This window comes from Mytilus trossulus, chromosome 12 (genome assembly GCF_036588685.1).
Source record: "Mytilus trossulus isolate FHL-02 chromosome 12, PNRI_Mtr1.1.1.hap1, whole genome shotgun sequence".
NCBI lineage: Eukaryota > Metazoa > Mollusca > Bivalvia > Mytilida > Mytilidae > Mytilus > Mytilus trossulus.
In genome coordinates, this window is record NC_086384.1 from 3,366,185 (window position 1) to 3,381,031 (window position 14,847).

The following is a 14,847-nucleotide window of genomic DNA, read 5'->3' on the forward strand; positions in this document are numbered from 1 at the left end:
ATGGAGAGTTGTCTCATTGGCACTCACACCACTTCTTCCTATATCTATTTAACTTACGATGGATTGATTGAATTTATTGGTGTTTTTTAAACTAATTTGTGGCAATCAGTTGCTATTTTGGGAGGAAGTCAAAGTGCAAATAGATAACTTCTGACTTATGGGAGAAAAAGTTACATTTCTACTCATCTAAGATATAAGTCGCACATTTTGAAATCATTCATTATTGTGGTTTATAATTATAAAAACAGTTTTCATTTGTTTATATAATAGTTTTATGAATGTTATAGGCATTTCAAGTCATAAAAAATGCAAGTACGTTACGGTACGCAAACAATGATGAAAATCTTGAATTTTAGTTCTTAAAAAATTGAAACAGAAAATTGATATAAAACAAATTATGAAATATAACTTAAGTACATGTAGTGATTTCTCTTTGGCTACTATTTTGATGAGTAAGTTTTGCAGTGAGAGACATTTTTTTCAAAACTTTTCTATTTGAATAAAGATGGTCAATAGTACCACTTTTCAGTAGTCGTACATCTATTAAGCAAACATAATGCTTGGTACCTAACCGAAAGAGGAGGGAGTAAATCTACAATAAAAAGAAAATAACGGAACAAAATATACACTTAACTGCAACAAAAACAAACGCCAATACACATTGAAACAGACTATTTGATAACAACTACCATACTCTTGACTTGACTTGAGGTGGTATTGGAGTATAATGAAAAATAATAGAAATTGTTCATACTTTGCCAAAACGCAGTTTTTTTATATGTGTATGGGTTATACAATTAAAACATATTTATGTGCTTTAAAGCTAAAATAAATGATAGAATTGCAAAATAAAGAAAAAGATAGTTTTCAGAAATTACTTCGATAATATGAACTGAAAAGATAGGTTTTGCGGACTTAAACACAAAATTACAAATTTCATTTAGATTACTTCAGAAAATGAACTATTTCATAGTTACCTCCCCTTAATATACCAATTTAAAACATTTAAAATGAAGCAAAAAATAACCTGCACTTATAAAAATATTAATATTTATATTTGTATTAAAGTTTTGTAATCTTTTAAATTTGTTCTTTTATGTGCAAATTCACATTAGTTTTTTTGCATTCCTTTGGGGTAAGAAAATCCTTAGTTTTTCGAATAATTCAAAGTTTTGTAAACAGAAAATTTATAAAAATGACCATATAATTGATATTCATGTCAACACCGAAGTGCTGACTACTGGGCTGGTGATACCCTCGGGGACGAAACGTCCACCAGCAGTGGCATCGACCCAGTGGTGTAAACAGTTATCAAAAGTACCAGGATTATAATTTTATACGTCAGACGCGCGTTTCTTCTACATAAGATTCATCAGTGACGCTCAGATCAAAATAGTTAAAAAGCCAAACAAATACAAAGTTGAAGAGCATTGAGGACCGCCATTCCTATAAACATTTATGGTACAATCATAATGTTACTCCTATGATATATGTTGAACTTTATCAGCTATTACTTCTGTTAATGTTTTTTTAGGAATGTTTTTATTTTCTAGAATTTTTCTTTTCTAATTTACCAATCTAATATTTGAACTTTTATATACATCATGCCAGTTATAACGGGATTTAATTATCAAAGGTTTTTCAATGTGAATTTTATTTTTAGATATTTATTATATTGGTTGCTTCATTGATAACTCAGACAGAATGTTTGATACAAAAAATGTCAATGACAACATGACTGTTGAGATGTGTGTACAGCTGTGTATGGGTAACAGATACTTGGGGTTACAGGTATGTTGATTGCAATGTTTGTACAACTGTGTACTGGTAACAAATACTTGGGGTACTTGTATGACGATTCCGATATGTGTACAGCTGTGTATGGGTAACAGATACTTGGGGGTACTTGTATGACGATTCCGATAAGTGTACAGCTGTGTATGGGTAACATATACTTGGGGTTACATGTATTTTGATTGAGATTCGTGTACAGCTGTGTACTGGTAACAGATACTTGGGGGTACCTGTATGACGATTCCTATGTGTGTACAGCTGTGTATGGGTAACAGATACTTGGGGTTACAGGTATGTTGATTGCGATGTTTGTACAGCTGTGTACTGGTAACAGATACTTGGGGGTACTTGTATGACGATTCCGATGTGTGTACAGCTGTGTATGGGTAACATATACTTGGGGTTACATGTATTTTGATTGAGATTCGTGTACAGCTGTGTATGGGTAACAGATACTTCGGGTTACAGGTTTTTTGATTGAGATGTGTGTTCCGCTGTGTATGGTAACAGATATTTGGGGTTACAGGTATGTTGCTTGAGATGTGTGTACAGCTGTGTATGGGTAACAGATATTTGGGTTACATGTATGTTGATTGGGCAAACGAACAAACAAACAAACAAAGCAAAATACACGATTGAATAACTTTATAAAGAATGTTCATCTAATATTCAACAATAAGCAAATTGGTTATCAAATTGTTAAGTTTGGAATTTGTTAATAATCTATCTCAATATTAGAAGAAAAAAAAAATCGAACTCCTACGTAATTCAAAAGGGGAAGTCTGAAAAACTAAACACACCTGACTTCGTATTTTCATGTCAAAGACCACGTACTGGCTACTGAGTTCATGATACCATCAGGGATCGAATAGAGGTATAGACCGAGTGATAGGAATATCATTGACTGGTATCCTTTTTTTTTGCTCCAGAAGACTAAGCAACACGAACCCAACCAAAAAACTGGTGTTTTTAAACCATTTGAAAGGCAAGACAAATGATTTAAACATGTTGAGCTTGTAACCAAAAAATAATAAAAAAGTAAATGAAAAGTAAACGAAAGCGGGGTTAAGAAATCGAATCTTCTTATGAGTGAGATATATTCTGTGATAAAAAGATTCCTTCAAAAAATTTGTATATCTGTATTTTCAGTATTAGTTACTGTGTTTGTAGCTGAAACCCAATGAAAACACCATCAACATGTTTGATGCGCCATGACGTATCAGCCGGATTTTTTAAGTGGTCAGTGTGTTGTTTTCCGTTATAGTTCATTCACTGTCCCTCTTCCTGTCTCTTACATATTTTGATCCCCACAACATTCGTGGTTTGACTGTCTAAAGTGAATTGTCTGTTTCAGTGGTAAGTATAAAAAAGAACATGTGGTATGATTGCCAATGAGACAACTCTCCACAAGAGACCAAAATGACACGGACATTTACAACTATATGTCGCCGTACGGCCTTCACCAATGAACAAAGGCCATACCACATAGTCAGCTATACAAGGCCTCGAGATGACAGTTTAAAACAATTCAAACGAGAAAACTAACGGCCATATCAATGTTCAAATAATGAATTAACGACAACCACTGAATAACAGACTCTTGACTTAAGACAGGCACATGTGGTGGGGTTAAACATGTTAGTGAATGTCGGTTACTGTCGGTCGTTTTTAACTCTCATTTCGAATATTATTTTTCATACATTCGCTTATATTCGCTTATATTCAATACCTCCTGCCTCCAGATTTCAATTTTCTTAAAAGCATGCATACCATTTGTTTTTAATCTGTAAATAATTCATTATTTTACAGTATTCTTTTGAGTGTTTTTGTGGCGATTCTTTGGGCAACTCAAGTGTGTATAATGAGACAAATGATAGTGAATGCAATCGAAAATGTCAAGGGAATGCGTCGCAAATATGTGGTGGAGATTGGCGTAATTCTGTTTATCAGTGTAAGTAAATTACTAATAGTTGAATAATAGCAATAGAGAATTAACATCAAACATAAAAAGAAGATGTAGTATGAATGCTAATGAGACAACTATCCACAAGGGACATTTGATTTTAACAATTATAGGTCATATTTTCAAATCTGGCGTATATATAACATTTAGTCCTGGTATCTATGAAGAGGTTTTTTTCTTCTGAGGTGTCAGTCTCGTTGAAATCTCGTTTTGAGATTAATTTCAAAACATGTGATACAAGTTGCAATTATAAATGAATGTAATTCAAATTATAATCAAATTTAACTACAATAAGTTTTTGAGTAATATTTTTCAAATTTTATTACCAATCAAGTCAGTATTTTGAGAAAATGGAAAAGGAGTACAATTAATTATTTTACCAGAAACATGTGCATCCCATATCTATTATTTCATTTCGAATTTCTTAGATATGTATTGTTCTTTCGTTTGAAAGAAAGAAGTTGAAATAATATCATTCTGTTATTAAAATACAAAAATCAACAAATGACAAATTTGACAGCATAGTAAACTTAAAAGGTAAAAGCATCAGAATATGTTAAAACTTTCTTATATCAAGTTTGAAAAGAGATTAATTGTGGAACTATGATTTGTTTTACGCTAATAGCCCAAAAATTAGTTAAACCTTATGTTATGCATATTAGATTTATTAGTTTGACTGTCCCTTTTGGTACAGTGAAATGAAATACATGATAAATATGTTGTTCCTGTGGACAAAGCTTCAAAATATGTTGTCTTCTGAAAGTATTAGACATAAATAAGCACTCAGGAAATCCCTCCCACAATTGCAAAAAAAAACATACAATTTTACAATGATGATATGTTGGTGAATCATAAGTCTTTCACGACTTGAATTGAAATTCCGTACAAGCAACGATACATTACCAGCATTTTCTACAAGGGAATCCCATAGTATGTTCGCAGTGAATGAGGGTCTACGGAAATAGGTAAAAATTGTTTTTCAAACTTAATTGTTCAAGCATGCATACCATCATTCTCAATATGTAGTTTACAACCGTTAAAAAGAAATAATCCACAAATATTAAAATGGTAACATACGCTATAAATAAAATTGCATTTGGATGCCGTATGGCACATATTGTTAAATAAAGGCAACAGTAGTATACCGCTGTTCAAAACTCATAAAACCGTTGACAAAAAACAAAATCGGGGCAACAAACCAAAACCGAGGGAAACGCATAAAATATAAGAGGAGAACAACGACACAACAGCACACAGAAACGGACCAAGCAACAGACAATACACCACGAGAATAACAAATATAACATCAAAACCAAATACATGAATATGGGATAGACAAGTACCGTGCCACGTCTTATCTCAAAAATAAGAGAAAACAGAAACGACTCAACGTTAAAATGCAACACACACACAGAAACGAACAATATTATAACAATGGCCATCTTCCTGACTTGGTACAGGACACTTTTAAAGGGGAATAAAAGTGGTGGGTTGAACCTAGTTTTAAGGCATGCCAAACCTCGCACTTTAATGGCACAGTTAAATATAACATTGAAATGAAAACAAAAAATTACAGGACTACAATACAAATAAAAAGCAGAACATATTAGACAAAGAAAAGCATGATTAATAGATAACAAAAAGCATCAGGTTTAAAATTCAATACGCCAAAAACGCGTCTAGTCCACACGAGACTCACCAGTGACGAAAAAAATACAAAATTGTACAGCACTGAAGATCAAAAATTGAAAAGGTTTTGCCAAATACGGCATTGTTTGTATGTCCAGGATAAGAACATTCATATTATATAAAACAATTAACACTATTGCAAACAGTAAATTTTAACAAATGAATATGAAAGAGATATACATAATGAAACTGAAGTAAAAACTAATTACAGAAAACTAAACCCGAATACATAACGCCCAGATATACAAGATCGAAAGTGAAAAAAGTACAAAGTTGTACAGCACTGAAGATCAAAAGTTGAAACGGTTTTGCTAAATACGGCATTGTATTGTGCCCGGGATAAGAACACTATTATATAGAACGATTCGTGTTATTGTAAACAGTAAATTTTAACAAATGAATGTGAAAGATATATTCATAATGAAACTAAAGTATTAACTTATTACAGAAAACTAAACCCGAATACATGATGCCAAGTTCAATACAGCATAGACACACCAGAATCAGTCCAGGCGTTAACGCAATTAAAAAAATGACGTCACATACGATGGCGAAAAGGCAAACGTTATGCTACATTTGAATTTATAAAATTTAGAAACAGCATGACGTCACACATGAATCCTGGTACTTTTGATAACTATGAAAAACTATAATTTAAAAGTGAGCTAGAATTAGGATTGCTTTAAGATTATATTAAAACTAAATACTGATAATTCATTAAAACAAAATGCATATTGCAATACTTATTAATAGCAATTAACTGTAATATATATATATGTCCAGTTAATTATGAATCCAACTTCAAACGTAATTAATCGTACAAAATTAAATATAATTAATAAAGGCGGTGATTAATTTTTCTATCCGTAACACCTAAATATAATAAAAAGACGTCAACACATTTGACAAAATGAGAAGATGAGAATTACAAAAGTGAACAAAAAAGTAAAAAATGCTTCAGAGAGAGACAAGTGATAAATATTTCTTATTGACAACTTATTTCTTTTATTTTCAACAAATTGTAGAAATTCCTAAGGGAACAAACTGTGTGTCTCTTTTTTTCCCTAACACTAAGTTTTTTTCGTCTAAGTCCGAGATACATCAGACGCTTGTAAAAAACTAGATGATCAAAGAAGACAGATCATTTAATTTCTCTTTCAGATATATTGATAATGTTCTTTTTTTTAACGATCCAAACTTTTCTAACTGTGTTTCATTAATATTTATGACGACATGTTAGGACTTGAAATCAAGGAAACACAAACAGATGCATCATTTCCAGACTTGCGGATGTCTGTAGATGCAAAATACATTATTTTAAAATGTTGATAACATAGTTGGTAGAATATGATATATCTGAGATGAATATTTTGTATGATTTCATTTGTTTTTAGATGATAATTGTACATTACCTGGATTAAACGAGTTTACAGTTGCATCAACTAATACTAATGTTGTTCCAAGTACAGAAGTGACATACACATGTGAATTTGGATACCAGTTACCAGCTGGAGATTTGGGAACCAGAATATGTCAGCTCGGTGGTACATGGCCTGCACCTCCACCAGCATGTGAAGGTAAGAACTATTATAATTTGACGGTAAGCAGTGGTTACCAGTATCCCATGTTCAAGCATATGGTTTACACCAGCGTGTACACCATTAAGCACTAGTCAGCAGGGTTTGATGTATACGCAGGCCAACAAAAATAGATTTTAGTTCGTGGTTTTAGGAAGCGAGTAATTTGAGGAAGTTGTCATTCTTCTATAAAAAAAATAATCTGATAATTTAAAAAAATATTGGTGAGTGTAAAAATGCCATGCGCAAATACTTTGTGTTCTTTTCCTAGCACACCATTATATAAGGTTGTACATTTCTGTAAATACAGTGTACATTGATACCACTGTTCCTATTGATGAAGATTTTACTTATTCAGTCTTTCTCTTCCCCTTTGTAAGTAACATGCAAGGTCTATATTATATTCAGGCTTAAAATAAACTATTTGATTTATTTTTCCATTAAATGCCAACCAACGAACTGTTTTGAACGACATACTTAGTTCTTCCAACATCACTGAATGCCAATATGTGAAATATCTGCCATATTTTTTTTAGAGAACCACAAATCAGAACAATTAATATAAACATTGATGTTAGCAAGCTATGCATGGATAACATTTCTTAAATAATTTTCCTATCTACTTGCCGTTGAAGAAACCAATTATTAGTTTTCTAAATACTCATAAACTCAATTAATGAAACTTTTGTCATATTATTCGGAAAAACACAAAACAGACCATGTGTTGAGATTTTCTTTTCTCTGTCGGGGTATTTGTCATTAGGGAATTCCATGTGCCGGGGTATTTGCTAGCAAATACCATAGCAGATGGGGAATACCCTATCAAATACCATGGCAGATGGGGAACACCATGTCTAAAAATAACTCAATGAATTATTTCTATTCTAATATGACAAGTTTATGGTCATTTTAAATATACGGTTCCAGATGAAATATTAAGGATAAAATGCATCATAATTTGACGGTAAGCAGTGATTACCAGTATCCTATGTTCAAGCATATGGTTTACACCAGCGTGTGCAACATTGAGCACTAGTCAGCAGGGTTTGATGTATACGTATTCGTGGTTTTAGGAAGCGAGTAATTTGAGGAAGTTGTCATTCTTCTATTAAAAAGAATAATCTGATAATTTAAAAAAATATTGGTGAGTGTAAAAATGTCATGCGCAAATATTTTGTGGTTTTTTCCTAGCACACCATTATATAAGGTTGTACATTTATGTTAATACAGTGTACATTGATACCACTGTTCCTATTGATGAAGATTTTACTTATTTAGACTTTCTGTTCCTCTTTGTAAGTAACATGCAAGGTCTATATTATGTTCAGGCTCAAAATAAACTACTTGATTTATTTTCCCATCGGATGCCACCCAACAAACTGTTTTGAACGACATACTTAGTTCTTCCAACATCACAGAATACCAATTATATGAAATGTCTGCCATATTTTTTTAGAGAACCACAAATCAGAACTCATGGACAATTAATATAAACATTGATGTTAGCAAGCTATGCATGGATAGCATTTCGTAGATCATTTTCCTAACTTCTTTCCGTTTAAGAAAACAATTCTTAGTTTTCTAAGAACTCATAAACTCTATTAATTACACTTTTGTCATATTATTTGGAAAAACACAAAACAGGCCACCGTTTGCATTGGTATAAACCGTGATCTAAACAAGCTATTCTCTGATATACCTTTTTTTGATATCATGGCCCCATCACCTTTCAGTAAATATTTATTAAAATGGATATCATAATTGTAATTGGGCAGTTGCTGACAGTTAAAACTCTACGTGTTTTTGCCTTTAAGTAGAATGAAAGAATCTTAATGAATTTTTAAAAAAAGTATGAATACATAATAGATATCTCAATAATAAAATGTTGACATCAATTCTGATTTCTTTCAGTTATAAAATGTACAGCTCCGGAAATAAACGAGTTTACAATTACATCCACTAATACTGATGTTGTGCCAAGTACAGAAGTGACATACACATGTGAATTTGGTTACCAGTTACCAGCTGGAGAATTGGGAATCAGAGTATGTCAGCTCGGTGGTACATGGCCAGCACCTCCACCAGCATGTGAAGGTTATTAATATTTACTACTCATTATCGATTGAAAGTAGGAACTATTTACTTCTTATCATCAAGTTGAATTATGTTGTGTGTTCTATGTACCAGTGCATGTTCAACTATTTCACCATCAGTTCATTTTTTATTGTTAAATCATCCATAACCCCCGTGTTAGTAAGAATATACAACATCATATGTTATAAACATTTTCAAAATCATTCGGTATTGAACAGATATATCATGTTATGGAGGGGTATTTACGAAAAATACAAGTCGAGGGACTTAAATTTCCCGAGCCGCTTGGCAAGGGAAATTTGGTCCCAAGACTTGTATTTTTTGCAAATATCCCTCCATAACATGATATATCTGTTTAATTACACCGAATACATTTCAATTTAAACTCTCTGTACTAGGAAAAGGAAATATTTATTTGAGGACAAGAACTGTCATAAAATATACCGCGGGAACTATACAGGTACGTATACGTGTTCGCGCTGTCTTTATATAACGTCATATCCGAAAAAAAGACGGGAAGATGCTCGCGAGGGTAAAAAATGAATATCAAAAATGGCAAATACCATGGTATTTGAGGCATATTCACCGGTAGTGGTGAAAAAAAGGCAGATTCGTTTGAAATTAAGGAAAAATGTTAGAATATGCAAAAAATACACTGTCTATCAGCCAACCAAAAGCTTGCATTCTTATATAAGGTGTAATTAACCAAAAAATATATAGGTGCTAGGCAGACATTGTGAAACGTAACCAGTATCTGAACAGAGAGTAAATGAACTTAGTTTTTTTAAGAACTCATAATATCCATTGATGAAACTTCTGTCATATAATTTTGGAAAAAACAAATCAGACCATAGTTTGCATTGTTATAAACAGTGATCTTAACAAGCTATACTTTGATATACATCTTTTTTTTAAAATCATGGCCCCATCACCATTCAGTAAATATTTATTTAAGGGAATATCATAATTGTAATTGGGCAGGTGCTGACAGTTAAATCTCTACGTGTTTTGCCCTTAAATAGTGAAAAAGATTCTTAATGAATTTTTAAAAAAAAATATGAATACATAATAGATATCTAAATAATAAAAATTTTACATCATTTCTGATTTTTTTTTCAGTTATAAAATGTACAGCTCCTGAAATAAACGAGTTTACAATTACATCCACTAATACTGATGTTATGCCAAGTACAGAAGTGACATACACATGTGAATTTGGTTACCAGTTACCAGCTGGAGAATTTGGAACCATTGGAGAGTATGTCAGCTCGGTGGTAAATGGCCAGTTCCTCTACCAGCATGTGAAGGTAATGCATATTTATTACTCATTATCGATTGAAAATAGGAACTATTTACTTCTTATCATCAAGTTGGATAATGTTGTGTGTTCCATGTACCAGTGCATGTTCAACTATTTCACCATCAATTATTTTTTTATTTTTTTATTATCCATAACCCCCGTGTTAGTAAAAATATACCACATCTGCATATGTTATACACATTTTCTAAACCATTCGGTATACAAAAAAATATATAGATGATGGGCAGACCTTGTGAAACGTAACCAGTATCTAAACAGAAAGTAAATAAACTTAGTTTTCTAAGAACTCATAATATCCATTGATGAAACTTCTGTCATATTATTTGGAAAAACACAAATCAGAAAACCGTTTGCATTGTTATAAACAGTGATCGAAACAAGCTATACTTTGATATACCTTTTTTTTAATATCATGGCCCCATCACCATTCAGTAAATATTCATTTAAGGGATTATCATAATTTTTATTGGACAGTTGCTGACAGGCAATTCTCTTCGTGTTTTTGCCCTTAAATAGTGTGAAAAACTCTAAATATTTTTTTTTAAAGTATGAATACATAATAGATATCTCAATAATAAAAGTTTCACTTCCTTTCTGATTTCTTTCAGTTATGAAATGTACAGCTCCGGATATAGACGAGTTTACAATTACATCAACTAATACTGATGTTGTGCCAAGTACAGAAGTGACATACACATGTAAATTTGGTTACCAGTTACCAGCTGGAGAATTGGGATCTAGAGTATGTCAGCTCGGTGGTACATGGCCAGTACCTCTACCAGCATGTGAAGGTAATACATATTTATTACTCATTATCGATTGAAAATAGGAACTATTTACTTCTTATCATCAAGTTGGATTATGTTGTGTGTTTTTTGTACCAGTGCACGTTCAACTAACTCACCATCAATTATTTTTTTATTTTTTTATTATCCATAACCCCAATGTTAGTATAAATATACCACATCATATGTTATACACATTTTCAAAATCATTCAGTATACAAAAAATATATAGGTGCTAGGCAGACTTTGTGAAACGTAAACAGTATCTGAACAAAAAGTAAATGAACCAGAAATATGTCAAAAAAGTATCGTCTTCTCAGAAAAGAGATCATCTGTGGATATCAAGACCTTGACGATAAACATTTTGTGATGATACATGATGGTCTTCCAGTATAGGTTTTAGGTACTGACGTTGTTTATCATCTTAATTACGTGTTAAAGTGTTCCTTCGGTTGTCCTTAAAAACTGTGAACCTTTATTATTTGTATCATTTCCGCAAAAATCCATTTGGCTGGGCTCAGTACATCCTGTCATGTTATTTTGTTATTTTTGTGCTTAAGGTTTTTTTTTAATAATTAAGATTATTTTCAAAAAGGTGAAACTAATTGAATGTATGGCAATGTATTGGATGGGGTGTAGCAAATGTCGTATCAGTGGGTATACCACCAACCTCTTCATTTTGTTTCTTCTTGTTATTTAAATAATACATTAGCACTATATATAATACATGTATAACTCCGAATCATTTATATTTCATAGTAACCCCAACATCAACGGAAGAAATTATGACGTCGTCAGAAGTGACATCTTTCGCAACATCTGCAATCATTCCCCTAGAATGTCTGTGTCCCTGTTCTCTGGTTGGAAAACGCAACTGGGGTTTCGCACATGGAATGAATCTCACTTTTGAGGAATTAAGAGAAATGCTGAAGCCAGACCTAGACCTTTTGAAGAAAGAATTGAGTGTCACCAAATCCAATACCTCCCGGATGCGTCGTTCTAAGATATCAGCTACCGATGATCGTGTATCGGCCACATCCATAGGATATGTTGGAGTCGTCTTCATTTGCCTTATAACAGTTATGATTGTTTTTCTTGACATACTAGGCTGCTTTGCAGCTAAGTTAAAATGAATTGGTTCCTGATGTTTGTTTTTCTTTCCATAACAGACATTTATCATGTAATATATAATAAACGTGATTTGTGCAATATTGGCAGTATAAGTCACTGTGTAGCTCACCTGGTCCACAGGGCTAAGTAAGCTTTTCTCATCACATTGCGTCCGTCGTCCATCGTCCTGCGTCCGTCGTCGTTAACTTTTACAAAATCTTCTCCTCTGAAACTACTGAGCCACATTTAACCAAACTTGGCCACAATCATTATAGGGGTATCTAGTTCAAGAATGTGTCCGGTGACCCGGCCAAGATGGCTGTCATAGCTAAAAATAGAACATAGGGGTAAAATGGAGATTTTGGCTTATAACTCTGATACCAAAGCATTTAGAGCAAATATGACAAGGGGTAAAATTGTTTATTCAGTAAAGATCTATCTGCTCTAAAAAATAATAATCGGACAACCGGTTGTTAGATTGCTACCCCTGAATTGGTAATTTTAAAGAAATTTTGTCGTTTTGGATTATTATTTTAAATGCTATTATAGATAGATATAAACAGCAATAATGTTCAGCAAAGTAAGATCTACATGTAAGTCAGCATGATCAAAATGGTCAGTTGACCCCTTAAGGAGTTATTGCCCTTTATAGTAATTGTTTACCGATTTTTCCTAAATTTTTGTAATCTTTTACAAAAATCTTCTCTTCTGAAACTAGAGGGGCAAATTTAACCAAACTTGGCCACAATCATCATTGGGGTATCTTGTTTATAAAATGTATGCGGTGATCCAGCCAACCAACCAAGATGGCCGCCATGGCTAAAAATAGAACATAGGGGTAAAATGTTTATTTTGGCTTATTACTCTGAAACCTCTGAAATCAAAGCATTTATAGCAAATCTGACAAAGGGTTAAATTGTTTATCAGGTCAAGATATATCTGCCCTGAAATTTTCAGATGAATTGGACAATCTGTTGTTTGGTTGCTGCCCCTCAATTGGTAATTTTTAAAGAATTTTGCCATTGTTAGTTATTATCTTGAATACTATTATAGATAGAGAGAAACTGTAAACATCAATAATGTTCCGTAAAGTAAGATCTACAAATAAGTCAACATGACAAAAATGGTCAGTTGATCCCCTTAAGGAGTAAATATTGCGCTTTATAGTAAATTTTTAACAATTTCCATTTATTTTGTAAATTTTTGTAAATTTTTACAAAATAATTTCCTCTTTTACTAATGGGCAAAGTTCATTATAGATAGATTTTTAAGTAGCAAGAACGTTCAGTAAAGTAAGAACTTCAAACACATCACCATCACAAAGACACAATTGTGTCATGAATCCATCTGTGTCCTTTGTTTAATATGCACATAGACCAAGGTGAGCGACACAGGCTCTATAGAGCCTCTAGTTTTTTTTCTTTTCTTTCTAACTAATGAGATAGGCATTTCTCATACAGGGACATATTATATTTCATTGACGCAGTCCCTGATTCTGCTAACTTTCATATCCTATATAGAAAGTAAAGTTCCATAATGTTGATCAACTTAAATAATCCATTACATTACTATGTGATGTTATTCTGACTTTGTGCAACACCTACATCAGTGAAACTTATACAGTTTATCCAAATGATCACCATGAAATCTCATTTGCACACCGGTAAAAATGAAACACACGCTTTTGTTAACAGACGTAAATACTATACAGAGCTTTGCATTTCCCATTTTATCACAAAACTCTTCAATGCAATCATTGATGTACGCACTTTAATGTTATTGTTGCTTTCATCTTTCCTTCTTTTAACCCTTGTGTATACTATTGTTTGACCTTATTATAGCACTGTTTCTAGGGTTGCATACATTGTCAATATAGAATGTTTGTTCGTTTGTTTGGGTTTTTTATCGTTTAAGTATTAATTGGTATTCAAAAACATGAAAACTCCAAAAGGGCTTAAAGAAAAATGAGCAACGTTATTCAAAATTCGTGTAATTTTGGTTAATTTGTCTTTTAGGAAAAATTCAGTTCAATGTAAATCAAATCAATAATTTTGCCTCTTCTTGTTTTTTATGCATGCTGAATAAAAATTACGCCTCGCTTTCAACATACCAGCATATTGACATCATGTACCTTATTCAAAAACATTTTCTATGGTGGCCTTGTTGTGTATATAAATGCGTTGTGTATAGATTGTGTTTATTCAACGTCTAGTAATTGCTACGTAACGTCATAAAACATAAGTGTCAGGTAGCAACGTAAATTTGTGTGAAATCGCTCTAAATTCCCGGCAGATCTTGTTGAAGAGCATAATTGACATAAAACACTGGTACATTTATCATGCTGCTAGTTTCACATGCACAGACAATCTCGTCCTTTCTAAGCTTAAGACAAAGTAACCAATTTACTAAAACATATCTTAAATAATGCTTCACTTTTTTTACTTTAAAGATAACATATTTGTATTACTTAAAAAACAATCAACGGAGAACTGAGTATTGCATATGTTGTAGAAA

The 14,847-nt window shown here is 32.5% G+C and overlaps 1 protein-coding gene across 1 annotated transcript; it reads left to right on the forward strand.

Annotated features, from left to right (window-relative positions):
* The first annotated feature begins 1,734 nt into the window (after positions 1 to 1,734).
* Positions 1,735 to 12,356, forward strand: LOC134693568 (complement factor H-like). Its single transcript, XM_063554406.1, has 7 exons — positions 1,735 to 1,791; positions 3,604 to 3,745; positions 6,841 to 7,023; positions 8,935 to 9,117; positions 10,237 to 10,398; positions 11,047 to 11,229; positions 11,983 to 12,356. Exons 1-7 carry the CDS (start codon positions 1,735 to 1,737, stop codon positions 12,354 to 12,356), a joined length of 1,284 nt encoding a protein of 427 aa, XP_063410476.1.
* The last annotated feature ends 2,491 nt before the right edge of the window (positions 12,357 to 14,847 follow it).

Excerpts from the sequence above, each read along its gene's own strand:
- LOC134693568 (XM_063554406.1), top strand. The coding sequence starts at position 1,735 with ATGACTGTTGAGATGTGTGTACAGCTGTGTATGGGTAACAGATACTTG. Across the intron at positions 3,746-6,840 it reads GCGTAATTCTGTTTATCAGT|ATGATAATTGTACATTACCT; the intron begins GTAAGTAAATTA and ends ATTTGTTTTTAG. Across the intron at positions 9,118-10,236 it reads ACCTCCACCAGCATGTGAAG|TTATAAAATGTACAGCTCCT; the intron begins GTTATTAATATT and ends TTTTTTTTTCAG.